The following is a 20,486-nucleotide window of genomic DNA, read 5'->3' on the forward strand; positions in this document are numbered from 1 at the left end:
CTCCTTTGTAGGTAATGTTTTGTCTCCATCCCTTGCTGCCTTTAAGGTTCTTTCTTTGCCTTTAATGTTTGCCATTTTAATTGAAATGTGTCTAGGTGTGGGTCTGTTTGGCTATATCTTGATTGGGACTCTCTGTCTCCTGAACTTGTGTGACATTTTCCTTCACCAGGTTGGTGGAAGTTTTCTGTCATTATTTCTTTAAACAGGTTCTCTGTTCCTTGCTCACCTGCTTCCCATTTTGATATTCATATAATGAAGATATTGTTAAGTTTCATGTTGTCCCAGAGCTCCCTTAAGCTATCTTCCTGCTTTTTAATTTTTTTTTCTATTCGCTGCTCTTATTAGGTATTTATTTCTACCTTGTCTTCCAAATTGCTGATCTGATCTGCTTCACCTGATTTACTTTTAATTCCTTCCACTGTGTTCTCAATGTCAGATATATTATTCTTCATTTATATCTGGTTCTGGTACATGGTTTCTATTTCCTTTTTCATGCTGCTATAGTTCCGAGTTCCTTATAATTTGTACTAAGCTCCTTAAACACCTTTAGAACCATTACTTTGAACTCTATAGCTGATAGTTTGCTTGCTTACATTTCATTTTATTCTTTTCCTGGAGATTCCTTTTTGTTTCATGTGGGGGTTGTTTCTTTGTCTCCCTATCTTAGCTGTCTCTTTGTATTTTCTTCCATGTATTAGATAGAACTGTTATGCCTCTCAGTCTTTGTGGGATGGTCTTATGCAGAAAGTGTCTTGATGGATCCAGTGGTGTAATCTCTTTGATCTCCTGAACTTGATACTCTAGGAATGCCCCTTGTGTGTGTTTTTGGGCTCTCCTTTTGTAATTGGGGCTTGACTGTTGATGTCCCATTCATGGGAGGGATTTCCCCTCCAACTTGATGCCAACTAGAGGCTCAACCCCAACGTCATTGTGCCAGCTGACAGAATGACAGAACAGAAGACACAACAGGACTAAACAAAAAAACACCATGAAAATTAAACTATGCAATGCAACAACAACAGGAAAGACTAAGAAGGAAAAAGAAGAAAAAGCAAAGCAAAGATAAAATAAAAGAATACTAAAAGACATGTGATCAAAGACTAAGAGGGGATATAAAGAAAAAGGGAGAAAGGAGAAGAAGAAGAAATGGCTATATGGAAGCAAGGAGGAAGCCAAAAGAACTAGTATAAGAAGAACAAAGAAAAGGAACATAAAATAAATGAAATAATAATAATTAATTTAAAATGCAGTAATAATGGATACATTAAGATGTAGATAGGAAAAGTAAAATGGAAAAAAGAGAAAAATAAAATAAGAAAAATTAATAATAACAATAAGAATACACAAAAGTACAATAGAATCAAAGGAAAGAAATTAGAGATATGCAAGAAGAGAAATAAGGAAAAAAACCACACAACAAAAACAAAATAAATCTACTCACACACACACACACACACACACACACACACACACACACACAAATCAAAACCACACACACACAGTCAAAAATCTTTGGGTCTGCTATTTGTGGAGCTCACTGGATTTTTCTCTGATGTTATCGAATCTGGTCCCTTGGTGTGTCTATCCTGGGCCTCCTCAGAGCTTCTCTGGTGCAGGTAAATTGGAGTCACTGTCCCTTTCTGGCCCTGGGCCACCTTATTGAGGTCTGAGAGTTTGAAGCCCCTAGTAGTCCAGCTGGCAGGGACTCCTTAGCACAGAGGTTGGGTCTGCCTCAAGTGTCACGCCTTGATTGTCCTTGTTCTGAGCTCTACTCCCTTGTCCCATAGAGCTGGGCTCTGTCTGGGTATCCTGGTCTTGGCTGGGATGGTTTGATCAGACTCATGTTGTGCTGGGGTCCAACCCCAGCAGGTCCAGGGGTCCCCAAAGGTGTGGACGGAGTCGGCGAAGAAGGAATGACACGGAGACAGCCTTCAGTTGATCAGCAGCCTAGTCAGGACCTATAGCCAGGATCTCCAGCCAAGTTCTGGTCGGGATCTCCAGCGAAGTTCTGGTTAGGATCTGATCAGCATCTGATGTTTATTGTCTTGTTACATCTGTATTTATACCAGTCTATTTTAATCCTGTCAATTTCTATTGCAAAGGTTAGGGTGTTTCTTATCTCCATTCCAGGGAGTAAAGATTATGTAGCTTAAGCGTGATTGTTTAAACTTTGTAGTTAAAGTGATTAACTACCCGCCTGGCACTTAGTTAAGGGGTTGTATCCCCTCCCTAACCTCAGGGAAAAATCCCCACCTGGGGAAACAACCTTTCTCGGAGAGGTGACCTTGGTTAAAACACATGGCACTAAGGAGAGCAAACATATTAAGAACAATATGCTATATATGCCAGGTCCCTTGAAACATATGCTGTGCAGATGTTTCTTTCCTGCAGCGACTGTGTCAAGTAGCAAGGATGGACCGGCTTCCGGCAATGTTGGGGGTGGTGCCAGTAGCTTGTAGCGGGGGTGGGCAGGCTCTTCCTCTTCTTCTAATGCCTCAGCTATGCCTGGTTTGCTGGCACCTCCTCTCTGTCACCTGCAGGGGCACAGATTTCCTGCCCCAGGCTGTTCCTTCTTGCCTGAGGTTACCTCAAGTTGGGTCAGAAGCAGCTGTTTTGTCAGCAGGAAAGAGGAGATCTTCCCTGAATTCCAGGTGGGCAGGGCTGATCCTCTTTCCTGGACCTACTGTCCAGCCCCCTTTCTGTTCACCATCAAGAAATAGAGTGCTGAGCATATCAGGTAAGTCAACCCTCAGGACTTGCCGAACCCTTAACTAGATATTTTGAAAATAATCAAACTCAGTGTTTCCTAGGGAACAAATACAATTGAGGTACATTATTTTGTAAAAAAAAAAATGCAAAAGAATGAATCTAAATCCTAAAATGCAAAGCATTTGTGGAATTGTTAGATTTTTTACCACTCCCCATGTATAAACAGACATTCAATCATTTAGTCAAATCTACTTCAATGTAAGTTAGAAAGTCATACTAGGCTCGGAGCAAGATAAACAGGTCCATAAATTACAAAGAGTAGCCAGATGGAGACCCCATAGTAATCTCCCTTAACTGCAATTATCAGCTGGATTTTACAAAGAATCCAAATTTATATGTGAATTAGCATGTCCCTAGGCTAACACCATATTTAGATCTGGGAGTCTAATGACAATAATCACACCTTTGCTAAGCTTCAAAAGAAGCAGGTCAAAGTCACTTCAGTGTCATGTTTGTGACTTTTTGTTCTCTAATAACTTTTGGCAGGGGCATGTCTTTGTCTGCCTATTTACAGTTAAAGTGAATTTCCAAGCCTGTGGACTTGGCAGCTCTGGCTTCAGACCTAAAATTCCACATTTCTGCTCTTTCCAGATTCCCTTATCTACTGGGCAGCCTTGGAACTATCTCCATGGCAATGCAGGGCCTCTCCTGGCAGGTAAACCTGTCTGGTGAATCCGCCCATCAGAGGCGTGTCAGTACCATTTCCTGGAGCAATCTCACAGGGTGGCTCCACTTTCCATTAGTGTTCAAATACTTTGCTGCCTCCTCTACAGCTGCCAGACCTGCTCCTGCTGCTGCTCAGGTAATTCTCATTTCCCCCTGGCACCACTATAGACAGAGGTGGTTGGTAAAAGGCTTGTACATGTACCTGCCTGTCTGCCTTCCTATCCTTTCCTTTCATGATCTCTCTGTCTCTCTCCTTCTCTCTGTTTGTTCCTTAGGGAGAACATCTGGTGTGTACCTTACTGACCACCGAGAAGATGATGAGTTCAAGCTATTGGAATGAGATGAACAGCAGCAGCTCTGGGATTCAGCAACTCCCAGAGGTGCTGCAGTGCCAGCCTCAGCATTACCACTGCTACCATCAGTCAAGTCAAGCCCAGCAGCCTCCAGAAAAAAATGTAGTGTATGAGCGAGTGAGGACCTACAGTGGACCCATGAATAAGGTGGTTCAAGCCTTGGATCCCATCGGCTCCCGGGAAGTGCTCTCCCCTCTCAAAACTTCCTCCTCCTACCAAAATTTGGTTTGGAGCGACCATTCCCAGGTACCACAAAGACAGCTATGTCAGGCTAGTAGAGAGGGGGAATCTTGAACCTCATTTCTTTTTTTAAAATTTAAGTTCTTTATTGTTTAATGTATTACATAAGTCTTCTTTTCCCCCCATTGACCTCTCCCCGGCCGCCCCCAACCCCCAGTACATTTCCTCACCCCCCACCCCATCTGTGTCCATTGGTTATGCTCATACGCATGCATACAAGTCCTTTGTCATTTCTTTTCTTTCTGTTTCTCTGCCTCTGTTATAACGAATGTTATCTCTCAGTGGAATACAGCTACATATTCAATGTACAGTAAGTCAAAATTTCATCTCTTGGCTGTTCTTTCATTTACTCATGCCTGTGGTTGTTTGTAATCAGTTCCCGTAATTTTTATAATTTAACTAGAGCATAGGATGGCTCATTTTTTGTTGCATTTGATTGGAATATCTGATCTGAGGTAGTCTTTTGCTCCTGCCACAAAGCAATCCTCAACTTGAATACGATAATTTTTACAGAATATTTTTTGTTAATTCACTTCATATCAGAAATAGATTTTTTGTATCAAATATAATGGCTCAGGGTCAATGGCATGTATTGTGTGACAAGCAAATATTTGTGTTCAGCAAATAGTATGCTGTTCTAGGATAAATGACAGGCACAAAAACCTGTTTGAATTACCATATGTGTTTCATATTCTGGAAATGACACAGGGCTCTTGCATAGCTAAGGTGAATAATTTGTGAATATTGGTAAACGAGTATTGAAAGAGTGGATATAGGATTAAGGAAGGCAAGATGTAAGCAATTGCTTATCTGAAAGCTAAAAAGAGTGGAACTCTGACACCCTTTAAAATTAAATAAATGTGTTTGTAAAGGGGTTATTTCAGCATCAAGATCTGTACTAATAATCATGCCAATGAATGTAAAGGAACATTGCAAGACTATATAAAATTAACAGCTCTATGTTTTCATTCTTTGACCTTCTTTACATTAAATTTTCATGTTTTTAAACTTTCTGGAAACTTCTGTCCAAACTGAAATTATGTTTTCAAGATACAATTTGTACTGTAAAGAGCTTAAAAAGAAAGTGAGATAAAAGAATACAACCATTGGGATATTATCCTATGTTGCATTATCATACCAATCTGGAATAATATGAATTATTTTCCCTAAAATCTCAATTTCTTGTCAAATTGCTAGAAAAGGCAAGATGAATTAATAGATAAAAATTAAAAAGCTGAAATTTGGCAAATCATAAAATTGACTACAGAATTTTTAGGAATGCATTTTATGGTATGCTCTTTAGTTCAACTTACCTTTGTAATAATCCTGGGACCAATTTAAAGTCAGATATAAAGCAACATTTCTCAAGTATATAATAAAACTATTTTTAAATAATTTTAGAGAAAATATAACTCAACAACTACAGAGGCTACAATATTACTCTTTTCTTTTACCTCTAATTTAATTTGAGGGGAAAATGTGAAGAAAAACCCATGATCTACTGTTGGTAATTTCTTAGTTGAGAAAAACTCCACCTATGTTGAATTCAAAGGGAAGAAAAATATGAAGTTTAAAAATACTAGTGTATATAAGTGATAATAATGCAAATGTACATTCCAATCATCTATATTAGATGCTAATTAACAACTAAGTGGGTGTCACCTGTGTTTTTAAGTAGCCCCAAAACAATGAGGTCAAAGACAACAGTTACATTATCATAAGAATGCTAAAACCACCTTATCTGTCATAGTTATTTAAACAATTAACCTCTTTTCTTGTCAAATTGCTAGAAAAAGCAAGATAAATAGGTACAAAATTAAAAAGCTGAAATTTGATAAATTATGAATATTGACTACAGAACTTGAGGAATACATTTTATTGTATGCTCTTTAGTTCAATTTACCTTTGTAATAATCCTGGGACCAAGCTGGCCGAGCTTTTTACAAGACTTTCCTTCTTCTTACCTGATATTTGTTTAAGTGATGATTAGGAGACTATCTTCATCCAGAAATGTAGTTCTCCATAGGGGGCTCTATAAGAAACCCTAGGGACCAAAAATATGGCCACAGAAACTAGGATAAGAGATTTGAATGGATGTTGTAAAGTCTGAAGTTATTTGCAATTGAAAGGAAAGAAAAGTAAGGGCTGGATGAAAATGATCCAGGTGAAATTTTAGATATGTGGTAAACAACAACAACAAAAAGTAGCTTCATTCCCTTAGTGAAACAAAGAAGAGAGAAAATTTGACCAAAACATTTAAAATTGAGTTAGATATCAAAGGGGATTAACAACTCCACTAAAAGATAATTTGTCAAAAAACTTTTAGATAGTTGCCACAGAGAATGTGACTAGGAAGCTTTTCTATTTTATTTTTTCTCCCTATTTATTGGAAGGATGGCATTGTGTAAAGTAGAACCTCAATTTGATTTGAAATTACCTTCATGCTAACAAAAAGGTTAAGATATGGCTGGGTAAGATATGGTGATAGCTTTGTTATGCATTATGACAAGCACAAGCAAGCAGGATATATTATACAAAATTCTTTTTTGTTTGTCTTATGTTTTAATAAAGTCTCTTAATATGTTATGTTTCAGACACATTTTGAGTTGGTATTTGGCAATTATTCTGCTGCTAGAATTTGTGACCATGTCACCTAGGGAAATGGTTGGACATCATAAATTCAATTAAACTTTTACTTTAATTGTTTTTAGCATTTTGGTGTTTGGATGACATTCAGAAAATTCATATGATTTTTTAAAAATACATAATTGCCAGTAGTAAAATATGTTTTTTTTGAGAAATCAAAATTGATGCTACTCTGCTTCCTGAATCTTAATTTTAGCTTATATTTTAAATTTTAGTTTTAACTAAATGTTTTTTGCAGCACTTTAGTATTTTCTATATCTGGCTTTTTAGTATATGTTTTTTCTCTATCGCCTTCTTGTGCACTAAAATGATGTTTATAGATGTAAATGTATTTTCAATTTCTCCAGATATAATGTTGCTTTCTTTTTTGCCAATAACTGATCAGCTATATTTTATGATTCTCTTGGTTATTATTTTGTCTGATTGATAGAGTGTTCCTCAGAGAAATTTTAATATAGAAACCAGTTGCTGGTGAAATATTCAAAATTGATGATAGAATTAAATTACCAGGTTTATTTATATGAACAGGTAAAATCAATCACAAGTGAAATAAAGGTCATAGATGCATTTAAAACTGAATATGATACTGTGAATAAATGTATTTCTAAAAAACACATAAAACAAAATAAAAAACTTCACTGCTCAACCTTTTAAAAGCTTAAATATTAATCTACCATCACAACTCAAAATTACATACTGTCTCAAATGAGTAGCATTGATGTTAATTACTCACTAGACATGTATTTTTCCATTCCATTAATTTAATTTTTCATGAAGTTCAAGGAATTTTCCATGTATTCAGAGGAGCTCTGTGGTGTGAGAGAGAAATAGATGAAAATATGTTTTTAATACCAGTTATTCATTGAACAGATATTTATTAGGTGTCTATTATGTAGAAAGCACTGTGATTATTGGGATAAATACCACTTGCTCATCTAGGGAGAGGCCATATTACAAATAGATATACAGGACCTAGATTTAGGTATCCCATATATCTGTATTTCATTTTTAAATTTTATTTTGTGTTTTGGCCATCTCTCATTTTATTGAATACACCAAATTTGGGTGAAAGAAGGAACCTCTTAATGTATGTGTTATATGGGTTACCATTCTTTTGAATTTGAAACTTGCAAACAAATTTAACTCTAGAGAGCGGCCCAGGGGAGAATGGGTGTTTATAAATGGTCTCTGCTCTCAGTAATTATTCAGCTGGGCTTATCTTTGTTACATTATTTGTTTCCCTTTTCTTTTGTTACAAAGATTGTGAATAGCTCCCTTATTGTGCCAGGATTTCTATAGACTATCAGAATTTTTTTTCTGTTCTGTGGGGAGGGACATGGTGCTTTGATAAATTGTTGTTCAAGGGCGTGGTTTGTTCAAAGGTGTGGTCACTAAAGTGAATGATTGTTCAGGGAAGTAGGTTGCCTGCAAAAGGAATGAGGTCATAGGATAAAGAGGCACACATTTTCAACCTTGGTCATCCCCTTTGTGTTTACAATTAAATTAAGCTATACAAATTGTGAGTGTACCTAATTGTTGGATGAAATTGTCCATGCCAGTTGTCTTTGCCTTTTGTTTAAGGGAGGTTTGATAATTTCTGGGCCTGTTTTCAGTCAATGGCACTCACACACAAGCTGTTGTGTGTGTGTGTGTGTGTGTGTGTGTGTGTGTGTGTGTGTGTGTGTCAAGGTGGGGGACTTGAGACAAGGGGAAGGGGGGTGAACTTGTCCTTTAACTGTCTTGATCCAAATTTACTTTCTTGATAATTCATGGTAAAACAACTGGGATATCTGTCATGCTTTCAAACCCCATTTAAAAGTGAAAACATTTCTAAACTAGTCTATTTGAGCTAACTTTTTCTTCATACCAGCAGCTATTTCAATAGTGATAATTTTTGACTTCCAGTAGAGCATATATACTTCTCACTTTTTTAAAGACAAAAAGCACGTACTGCAAAGAGGCTGTATACTGTATTTTCTGTCCTAGTTTCCTGTAGGAAAATAAGAGAAAATATCTTGGAATGAGTCTCTTAAATGAGAATTGCTATTGGAAGAAAGGGATGAGGGGAAGTAGTTCTATTACTAGAACATTCTAGTAATTTTTATCACTTTCTTTACATGAGAACAGAATCAGACTTTAATTAAGGAAGTGTTTATTTCATCTACAGACAGATCATTGTACTTTACAAGTTTCTTCCTGTACAAAGTTCAGAATAACATCTCAACAATAACCTAAGGCAGGTGTTTAACCACATCACTGGCTTTGAAAGGTTCTAACAAAATATCTCCCATACTATTCTGGGAACTTATGCAAATGGAAATTTATCTTGGCAAATTTTTTCAGCATAAATGTCAGGTGGTTTTTAAACATATTGCCTATTTGGAAACTGTTCAGCCTAGGATGTTCCTATTATTACTTTCAGTGATTCTCAGTCATTAGGACTGATAGTAGCATCCACAAGGCTCCCATGACTTTCTTCTTTGAACATTATATTATTTACTAGTTTCCAAGTAAAGTTTTAAAATTTAAATTAGACAACATGAAAATGTTCCATGTTCATTTCAATAAGCTTCCAAATATTTAGAGACCCAAATCCAGCACTATGTATGTAATTTCCTCTGTTTATTACCTGATTCTCATTCCCAGCCATCTCACCATCTCTCCTGCATCTATTGCACCAAGGTCTTTAACTCTTAGATCAGAGTTATCAATAGGAAAATGAAAACCAAAAGTTATTTGCTGAAGAGGTTCATATTTTGCAGAGACTAAAGATCAGTCGCAGATAACACTGTGTGTAGAAAATGCCCATACAAGTGAATCTATGTGGAATGTGTCTCTGGAGAGCTGCAAATAATAAATGTTCAGTGGCGACTTTGACAGAAGCAAACTATGACACTCTCTAGTGTAATGGCTAAGAGTGTAGGCTTAGGTTTTAAACTTCTTGGGTTTAATTCCTGGCTCGAGGGCTTGCTAGCTATATGCCTCAGTTGCCCCATCTATAATATGGGGAATTAACATCTAACTCATAGGTTTGTTGTTAGAGGCAAATGCAATATGTATGGCGAATAACACACAGCTCACTGCCCTGACACATAGTAAGTGTTAATGCTGCATTACCTAGAATAAATTACTTGACTTCTCGGAGCCTCAGTGTTCTCATTTGTAAAGTGAGGACAATAATACCTTCCTTCAGAGGTGTAGTGAATATTGAATAAGATAACATGTGAAGGTGTCCAACACAATGACTGGCACAGATTTGGCACTCAATGATTTTTTTCCATTGGTATTATTATCTTATAAAATGTATCCAAAAAAGCCCCTACCTGCACAGACAAAATAAGTTAATAAACTTAATGACTAGACTATAAAGTAAGAGTTTCTTTCGCACTGGAAAGATGAGGCAAACACATATGCTTGAAAAGCTTATTAGGGCTCTACTAGCTAAGAAAGACTAATAAGGAAAAGCATTAAAGCAATTTTCTAAAATTCATGGTATATGATCAAAAGAGTATAACAGTAGGAATATATTTATAATATCTACTGGCATAAATATCCTTTAGAAAGAGTAATTTGGAAGTTCTCATACTCTTAGAGTCTTAGAACTTGAACTTCAATATTTGAAATAGAGTTTTTTCATGTTTTTTTTTCTTTTTTCCTTTTTAAATCATAGTAACACTGAGCATGAAAGCTTGCTTGCAGTCTGCCTCTTACCTAATGTTTTCTGTAGAATTGAACTTCCAATGGGATAGAATGTGGCTATTTACATTTAAATTAATTAGCATCAAATAAATTTAAATAGGCATTCAGTTCCTCAGTGGCAGTAGCTACATTTTGAGTGCTTAACAACCACATATGGCTAGTTGGATAGTACAGTTAAAGACAATTACAGAGAGGCCTACTGGAAATGGCAGATCTATATATTCAAGCTGCTCATTTAAATATAAAAATGCCTCTAAGATCATCACATTCAAAGAAATTCATGATGGTACAAATGTGTGATCAAAGTGCTGCCAATTTACATAATCAGATACAGTGGGTACATAGGAATGAAACAAAAAATGAAGGCACACATTATCAAAGTATAAGTTTAGAGTGACTATTTCAGTACAGGAAAAATTAACTTAATAAACCTTCAATAAAAAAAACTTGAGTGAAAGATTTTCATGTGTGTATGCATATATCTATACTTTTGTCTGTGAATTTTTCCCTGAACCTCAGTTTTTGACAGAGCAAATGGTTAAAAAGAGGAATAAGATGAAAAATATCTCCTCCTAAAAATGCATCTTCCTTTCTTTTGGGACTATGAACTGTGTTTCATAGTCTCTCTGAAACTGCCTATCTCCCTTAACCTATTGAATTTTTAAACTTCAGTAAAAGTTCAAATATCACAACCATTTTTAAAAGATGAGATAATCAAGGCACAGAGATGTTATATGACTTGCTCAAGTTCATACAACTAGTGTATAGTAGAACTAGGATTTAAATCTAGCAGTCTATCTCCAGATCTGTACTTTAACCACAACAGTATACTGTGTATTCCTCGTCTACACATTTGACTTTTATTTATGTTACACAGTCTCCAATATCTGATTCTTATTTATACTTTGGGATCATTTTCTTATAGGTGCTCCCATTATGAATCACTTAAAATCTTTTGGGACATAAGCTTGGGCATAAATAAATAATGTAAATGAACATTTCAATTCTTTAAAAATATTATGTTATTTACCAAGAAGGCAGATATTATTGTTGCTGTTCAGGGTTTTTATATTATTCTCATACATTTTATTGATTACTAGAGGCCCGGTGCACGAAATTCATGCACGGGGGTGTGTGTGTCCCTCAGCCCAGCCTGCACCCTCTCTAATCAGGGACCCCTTGAGGGATGTCTGAGATCGGGCCTAAACTGTCAATCGGACATCCCTCTCACAATCCAGGACTGCTGGCTCCCAATCGCTCGCCTGTCTGCCTGCCTGATTGTCCCTAACTGCTTCTGCCTGCCAGCATGATCACCCCCTAACCACTCCCCTGATGGCCTCATCTGTGCCTAACTGCTCCCCTGCTGGCCCTATTGCCCCCAACTGCCCTCTCTTGCTGGCCCAGTCACCCCTAACTGCCCTCCCCTGCTGGCCTGGGTCACCCCCAACTGCCCTCCCCTAAAGGCCTGGTCCCCCCAACTGTCCTCCCTTTCAGGCCTGGTTCCTCCCAACTGCCCTCTCCTGCTGGCCATCTTGTGTCCACATGGGGGAGGCCATCTTGTATGTTGGAGTGATGGTCAATTTGCATATCACCTCTTTATTATATAGGATTTTGTATAAAAATATACAAGGCTCTATCACTGGATAATAACATGATTGAATTTAGTTACTTAAATCTCATAAATGCTTTGGCAGCACTTCACTAGAAATAATATGAAGAAATAAAATTAGCTTGTACCTTATTGTAAAAATTATGAACTCAGTAATAAAATGGCATTTGGTTTGTAATTCAGAATCTTTTAAAAATTTTTGATAATCAAGTTCCAAAGTTAGGTTCAAACTCCTTACCTTGATGTTAAAGGACCTCCTTAGGATAGTCCCATCCTATTTTTATAGTCCTCTCTCACAGTACTCAACTCCTCCTACCTGATGTTCCAGACACACTATATTACTCTCAGTTTCATAAATAAACTGACGATTTTGCTTCCTTCCTACCCACCCCACTTTGTTCACTCTATCCCTCGCTCTGGCAACATTCACCCTTCCCTCATATTTCTGCTGGAATTCTACCTATCCCTCAAAATCCATCTGGAAAGCCGTATACTTTAAGATATCTTCTCCAACCCTGAATCTTCTTACCCTCTCCTCAATGCAATATTGCACTTCCAAATTTATTCCAGATGTGGTCTCCATCTTAAAGCGAGTATCACTTTTAATCATTTAACTATATGTACTTATATCAAGTATTATAATTTCTGTTGTCTTTTTTCCCCCAATCATGATCTGTTGAGAGTTGAGATTTTTTAAAAATCAAAACACAAACACAAATCAAAATAAATGTTTGGAAGAATAGAATGGAAATTCTGCCTCTCCGCTTGTTCCCCTCTCTTCCCCGCTCGCCCCCTGTCTTTGTGATTAAGGCTTGCAAAAATATATGAATGTGGCTGTCAGCACTGGCTTTAATAAAGATATATGACAAGGATTATTTGTGGGTTTCACTCTTCGATTCCCTCTTTTTGAACTGAAAATGGGTAGTAGGACACAAATTGTCTTTTTATAAAAGTAAACAACACATTAAACATAAGGAGCTATTTTAAAAGTCAATTAGTATTCTATTCTGGTTCTCATGTTCCTTTAAGCAACTGGATTTCACTTGTTTATTTTTTATTTATATTTTCCCTATGGACAAACATTTATGATTCCTTATTTTATCAATGATTTAAAGGGTTAGTGATTCTGATCTCTCATTATATCATTTCCCTGGGATTTGCTGTGATACTTCCTGTAAACAAATTAGCTTGAAGGTGTTAATTAATTTGCTTATAAAGACAGTCCCTCTACCTCCCCCGCTACTGAAATTCTGTCTAAGTAAAGTGTTTTTATTTATTGAATCTTAACTCAGTTATTCTGTAATTGGTTGAGTTATGTGCTCCAAAATTCCCTCATAAAACTACTAATACTGTTCAGTACTTGTCCACACACCAAAATACATTTAGAACTTTCCAAGGAAATAGTTTTGTCCTCAAACATATTATTTACCCCTTTCTCTTCTAACACAGGCTTCAGCTTGATGCATAGATTCCTGCATAAATTATATTAAATTTTCACAAACGTAGTTACATCTAAGAATAGTTCTCTAGAAAACTATCTCTTAGCTCTCAGAACTTCCATAGTAAGTTCTTATAGTTCTTTTATATCTCTTTCAATACCATTACATAAGAAATATTGAACAAATAACTTTGTTGCACATGTAACCAATCCAGTAAAAATAATGCCTTATATAAATAGATGGTACGTTTTATTTTTCAAAATTCTTTTACATACATTTTTACTCACTAGAACTCCAAATATTAAATAGGAAAAGCATTATTACAGCCACTGTACAAATTGTACAGTATACAAATAAAAATACACATTGTGCGTTATTTGTCTTGGACAAATAAAGGAATCAAGACTCAAATAGCTCAAAATAAATTTTCCAAGTCATACCAGCTGGTTAATGAATGCCCTGGGTTTAGAAACTAGCTCTTGATATTTCTACTGTATCAGCTATCTCACTTAACCTACTTACTAAAGTATTTTCAGTTTAAACAAGTTTATATTTATTGATTTCAGCAAATCATTTGATGATTACCCTTACTGTATATTTTTTTCCATTCCAATGTTCCATTATCAGGGCAGAAAGTATAAAAAATATATTAGAGGACAAAAATAGTTTCTGATCTGATTTTATTGGTCTTACCCTGAAATAATCATGCTATTTAGAGAGTATGTGCTGTTTTTAATATTTTAAAAAAGCATGTGCTAAGTTTTTAAGGTGTGAAGGAAAATAACACCTCTCCAGCTCCTGTTTTCCTTTATTTCTCCACTGCACTGAGCTACTCAAAAGTTCTCTCACTGAGGTAAATAACAGGGAAACTTGCTCCTTTTCCATTTCATATGATTTTCTAACTCAGAAAAACAGCTGTTTTAGCAAACAGAAAAAAGATAGTATTGTGACTAGCTGTGATTTAGGGTATATCAAGGTATGGACAATTATCTCGAGTGACGTAATGAAATTATCCCCAAAAGCAGACTGATTTCAATCCACTTTGATCTTAGAATTAGTAATTCCATATGTAGTTTATACAAGGAGGATGAGCAGGAGGAAGAGGAGCAAAAGGAGGAAGAGGGATGCTACAACTTTCCCAAAGCTGAAAATTGTTACTTTAGGCAGTATGGGAAAAGAAGACCTGAATTTTATACTAAAGCTGAGCCCACCTAATTACAAACAAAATTATTTTTCACTATACCTCTACCAAAAAAAGTTTCCAAGACAATATTTATGTATTTAGCAAATCTGAGGCACAGGAATAAATGATTGAATACTATGCTGAATATTTGATTAAAAAGGTAGGGCCTTACTTGAAAAATTGAAGGACTTAAGTAATATGAGTACTAAGTAAAAATTTTCTTTTTAGTTTAGAGGCTTCAGAGTACACACTATAAATATATGGCACAGTTTATAAAAATCTATTTGATTTGTAGAAGTTTAAATTATTTAATCAGAGCCATTCTCTCACACAGTCACTTTTGGGTGGCTCTCTTGTTTTCAGGCACCCAAAAGTTGCCTTTGACAGTAAATAATAAAAAGGACAAATATCTACCCCCCTATTATAAGGACTAGTCAAATTTAAGAGTAGAATTATGTTCTATAACTTGAAAAGCAGAAAATATAATGACATATGCTATATATGTGGCAAAGTATAGTAATTAAGAGCGTGAGTTCTGAAATCATGGTACTTGATTTTCAGCTCCAGCACCTTAGTATTAACTGTGTGATCTTCATTTGGTTACTTAACCAATCTCTCTCTAACTTTATTCATATGTAAAATAAGGGTATAGTAGAATCCTCCTCATGGGGTTGTTTTGAATATTAAGATAATCTGTGTAGCCCTAGCTGGTTTGGCTCAGTGGATAGAGTCTCGGCCTGCGGACTGAAGAGTCTTGGGTTTGATTCTAGTCAAGGGCACATGCCCAGGTTGCAGCCTCAAACCTCAGTGAGGGGAGTGCAGGAGGCAGCCAGTCAATGATTCTCTCTTATCATTGTTTCTATCTCTCTCCCCCACTCCCTTCCTCTCTGAAATCAATAGAAATATATTTTAAAAAGGACAATCTGTGTAACATATTTGTCACAGAAAGCTTTTAATAGGTGATAGTTATCATTACCAAAAGAAAAGACTGACAAGTTTAAAGGATTTGAAACTATTTTGTCTCCATGGAAAAATACGTTGGGAATGATCTCCTATCTTCACAGAATATTAGAAATACAAAGGAGAGTTTAAGATCCTCTAATCCACACTAGCACACACCTACATACCATTTCTCACACAAGGAAACTGAAGCTCAGGGAGATGATGTGAGTTGTTTGATATCACACAGTTATCTAGTAATATAACTAGAAGTAGAACCCAGGGCTCCTGACTCCATGTATAGGTCTCTTTCCATTATATTACGATAGTAATCACCACTCACCCCTTCCCAAAATTTTAATTATTTTGTTAATTTAATAAAAGGCACCCCAGGGGCTGTGTCACAGAGAGCATAAGAACAAAAGATGTAACTATTTTTTGAATTTAATGACTTCAACATGAAGGATTTAGGTAAGCTATATGCAGATCAGGGACACTTAAAATTAAACACTGAACAGGTTATCAAGAGGGCGAGTTAAACTCCTATTCCTGGGGTGCCTTTAAAACTAAGGCATCCTCTTCATTCACATTTTTATCAATTCCTATGGAATGGGCAATAGTTATTTGAGGGATGACTTGCTGGAGCTAGATACCACTGGAGTGCCTTCCATTATCAAGATAATGTTGCCCTAACTGGCTTGGCTCAGTGGATAGAGCATCAGCCTGCGGATTCAAGGGTCCCAGGTTCGATTCCGGTCAAGGGCATGTACCTTGGTTTCAGGCACATCCCCAGTGGGGAGTGTGCAGGAGGCAGCTGATCAGTGTTTCTCTCTCATCGATGTTTCTAACTCTATCCCTCTCTCTTCCTCTCTGTAAAAAAATCAATAAAATATATTTAAAAAATTTTTTTAAAAAAGATAATGTACATTTTGGACATTTACTCAGACCATCATACCTAATTCTGTAGATTTCCAGGGAAAGAGTTTTCTTTAGCAAGTCTTTCTGGAATTAATAAACTTTATATTCAGATTGCTTTTCCACCTTATAATCACCCTAATACTACTACAGTTTTTCACCCTGATCAGCATCATATATCTTAATGTTCTTTGATGCATATCAAGCTACCACCTTAAATTTTACTTTTTGTAGCCATCCCATTTGTTCTGTTTTTATGAGGATTGCAAGCCATATTTGCCTAGATCAATTCTAATAACAGACTCAAAATAATTAAGTTATAATCTTAATTAATAATTAATAATAAGTCTTAATTATTTAAGAATTAATGTGTCAGCTTTCTAAATATAAGAAATTTGGATATTTTATTTTAGGATCAGACTAGTTTTTGTGCAAATAGAATCAGACTAGTTTTTGTGCAAATGTACCAATTCCCCTTTTAAATATTTGCTACCTTAGCAGCTGAATAAATGTCCTAAAGCTATGATATATAGATAGATAGATAGATAGATAGATAGATAGATAGATAGATATAGATATGGATATTGATAGAGATATGGATGTGGGGGGTTTTGTGTGTAGGCCTACTTGTGTTAATTTCTGAAAATGTATAAAACTTCACAGCACACTCTTTTATCTTAAAAGCTAGCCCACTTGGCCAGTAAGTTCCGTTCTGTTTAATGTGCTGATGTCATCAGATTTGAATTGGTTAAAAAGAGGGGGAAATAACTACCATTTATAAACCTTGTACCAGGTGTCAGACAGTGTCCACAAACTGTCTTCTTGAAGTGATCCCAGTATTAGTAGTCCTGGCCAAAAAACCTAAGAGATGCAGAAAAGCATCCTCCAGACATGAATACTTTTATGCATTGCTAGTGGATTTGTATGAATTTAGCCATTTGGGAATTGAATTGGGCAGTATCTGCTAAAACAAACAGTACACATATTCTGTGCCCCAGCAATACCACTTCTTTGTGGTATTTAAGAGAAATAATCACACTGCACAAGAATGCTCATTGCAGTATAGAGAAAATCCAGAAATAATTTAAATTTTGGTAAATAAGGTAATAAACAAACATTATAGAACATTATGTATTAATTTCAAATAATGAATTGAAACATATATTTAATCTATAATACAATAGATATATTGTTTGGTTAATGTTTCAGAATAATAAATTAATAAATGCAATATGTATATATAAACATACACCTGACAATGATGGTTACTTTTGGGTAAGGGTTTGGGATGCAGGGAGCATGGTTAAGGGAAGGTCTTTGACTTCATGGAAAAAGATCTGTGTACCATTTTATGTTACAATGTGTCCATGTACTATTGCATAACTAAAAAGCACCCCCTTTTCCCCTTATCTCTCAGAAGCTGCTTTTGTTAGATCTGAGAGCCAAACCCACCTGAACTTAGTTGTATTTGTAACCATTTTCCCAAACTGAAGAACATGTACCTGCTTGGTCTGCTATCTTAAATTTTCTGCCTTTTAAAGCATTTTCCTCAGCAACCAACAGGAAATCTGGAAACACATTCAAAGGCTTCCTTGTAACATTAAGCTCAAATTTTGGTCTTGATATAACAGGGAGAGGGAGAATGAAAATGTTACAAGTTGAACCAAAGGAAAGAAAAAGAAAAACCATGGTGTGCAGAACATTTGGCAGATTGAGTAAATGCATAGATCTGTTTTAAGAAGAGCATGTCACACCTATATTATTGTACTTCCATATGAGTCTGTCAGTATTTCCTCTGCAAGTCCATATTCTGATATTCAGTAGCTTCCTTCTTCAAAAAATACTTTTATCATTATAGGAATATATCCTGGAGTTCTGTCAATTGGTTGTAAATTATAGTAATATATGAAGAGATTAAGTAATACTATCAACTCTTTGCAACTCTTAAGAAAGCTATGCACCTTTGCTGATTTGAGAAAAAATCAAGAATGTTGAGATAATCAATAGAGTGACTTTTATCTACTCATTATTAAAATCATACTCTCACTTTCATGGTTTTTAAACATCAGAACCTACTCTTTGAAATTAAACCAGACGCAGACCAAATAAAGCATAATTAAGGGTCAGCTGGAAGGAATCTAAGGGGAGTGGTCTTAGTTGAATTTGCAAAGAGAATTTACTATATTGGTTTGAGAATTTTTACATTTAACATTTTTGATTGATAAATTTTGCATATTGTTATTTGCAGACATAGTATACATTGGGATGTATATTAACAGAGTTATAAAAAAAAGAATAAAAGAATGCAACCTAAAAGTACAAGAAGAATGCATTATCATGAAAGCACTGTTGAAATTATTTTCTTATTATGTTACATGTAAAGTTGACAAACGAATTCAGTAATGTGCTCTTTGGATAGATAGACATCATCTAGGAAAGCATAACATTCTTATTTCTGATAAATTGGGTTATCATAAAAATAAAGAAAATAATGCATTCAAATGACATAGATCAGTAACAATTTCTGAACCGCTTTTTGTTTCTCTCAACAGGAACTCCATTCTCCAACTCTGAAAATATCTACTTGTACCCCAAGCACTCTACACATGACCCCAACTACTGAGCAGGTAAAAGATTTTACAGATTAGATTTTATTATTTTCTTTTAATGTAAGCCTTGCTCATATGCTTAAACAATCTTTAGACCCTCAAGGGTTTTACACATTCAAAAATGCCAGGAACATAAAACTAGAAAGGGAATTCTCACATATGAGCATTAGTTCAGCCCATCAAAGAATGTGAAGAAAGTGCTAAAATAATTGCTGTGAATTGGGATTTTTCGGTTTCATTGTCTACTCAATCTGATTGCTTTTAGTTTGAGTGTAGTTTATTTTTAGCCAAGGATCTCCTTGTGATTATGTATATTTTAAGGGTCCTTGATTTGAGCACAAAAGAATCTTGGATTGATTGAGGACCTAACTGTGTGAATGTTAGTACTATGAGTTTACATTCAGAGAGAATAACTTATAGGGTCAGAACTAACCCTTCTCAAAAGTTTGTGCTTTAAAAGACACACAAGGATCTAGATTCCTTAGTATTTATGACCTAATACCCATTTTTAAGATTATTCTTGAGGCTAAGCATTAGATCTTTAAAAGAGACAATAATAATACTGAAATGCCATATTAACAAATATGTGTTTAATGAGATAGTCACCATATCTCAAAAAGTAGATTCTAAGAACATAAAATATAAAACATCCAAATTGTGTTACTACATAGTAGGGGAGTATAAAGTGTATGGGATTTTGAGGATAAGAGAGAAAGATGAGGTTTCAGGGTGTGAACTTGGACAGTATAGGCACAGATGGACAAAAACTGGTCCCTAGAATTTGGGTACAGTAAGGAAAAGGTGATATTATGCAGAACAAAAAAGATTATCAAAGAAAAGTTTGCCTACCTCATCCCAATTTGGCCTAACCTGGAACTAGGTCATTTGGAGTCATGCATTTATTCAGCAAACATTTGCTTAGTGCCAAGTATGTACCAAATATTGCACAAAGATGAATTAGACCCCATTATTACTCCCAAAGAGCTCACAGACTAACATGGGTCATATACATGACAAAACACAAGACAGTGGTATAAAGGCTATAACTGAATTTAAAATGGAGTCCTATTGGACCACCAAGATATAATTACCTCAGAAAAGTGAGTCCACTTAAATCATAGTGCTATTCACTATACTTAAATCCTGTCAGAAAATTGCATTCACTGATATTTCTCATAATAAAAGGACTTTAAAATTGGGTTTACTGTATGTTTTATTTCTGACAATAAAAATATGTTTATTGTAGAATTGTGGCACTATAAAAGAACATGAAGAAGAAAAAAATAAAACTCCTTCATGATCTCCTCCCTTACCTAGAGATACTACTCTTAGTATTTTGTATCCTTCCATTCAAATAAAAAATTGTGATCATGCCATATACGCATTTTATATCTTCATTTTCACATAACCTTATATAAT

The 20,486-nt window shown here is 35.5% G+C and overlaps 1 protein-coding gene across 3 annotated transcripts in view; it reads left to right on the forward strand.

The window, feature by feature from the left end:
* The first annotated feature begins 3,472 nt into the window (after window positions 1-3,472).
* POF1B (POF1B, actin binding protein) overlaps window positions 3,473-20,486 on the forward strand; it is a 69,637-nt gene continuing 52,623 nt past the window's right edge. For 2 of the 3 annotated variants that reach the window (XM_014465028.2, XM_006082805.1), the window contains exons 1-3: window positions 3,473-3,571; window positions 3,711-4,034; window positions 19,011-19,085. In XM_014465028.2, coding sequence (XP_014320514.1) covers window positions 3,750-4,034; window positions 19,011-19,085 — 360 coding nt within the window. In that variant the 5' untranslated portion in view covers window positions 3,473-3,571; window positions 3,711-3,749. The remainder of the gene's footprint in view (window positions 3,572-3,710; window positions 4,035-19,010; window positions 19,086-20,486) is intronic. The other variant, XM_014465033.2, reaches the window with a different exon arrangement.

The sequence above is a fragment of the Myotis lucifugus genome, unplaced genomic scaffold, assembly GCF_000147115.1.
Source record: "Myotis lucifugus unplaced genomic scaffold, Myoluc2.0 scaffold_4, whole genome shotgun sequence".
Taxonomy (NCBI): Eukaryota; Metazoa; Chordata; class Mammalia; order Chiroptera; family Vespertilionidae; genus Myotis; species Myotis lucifugus.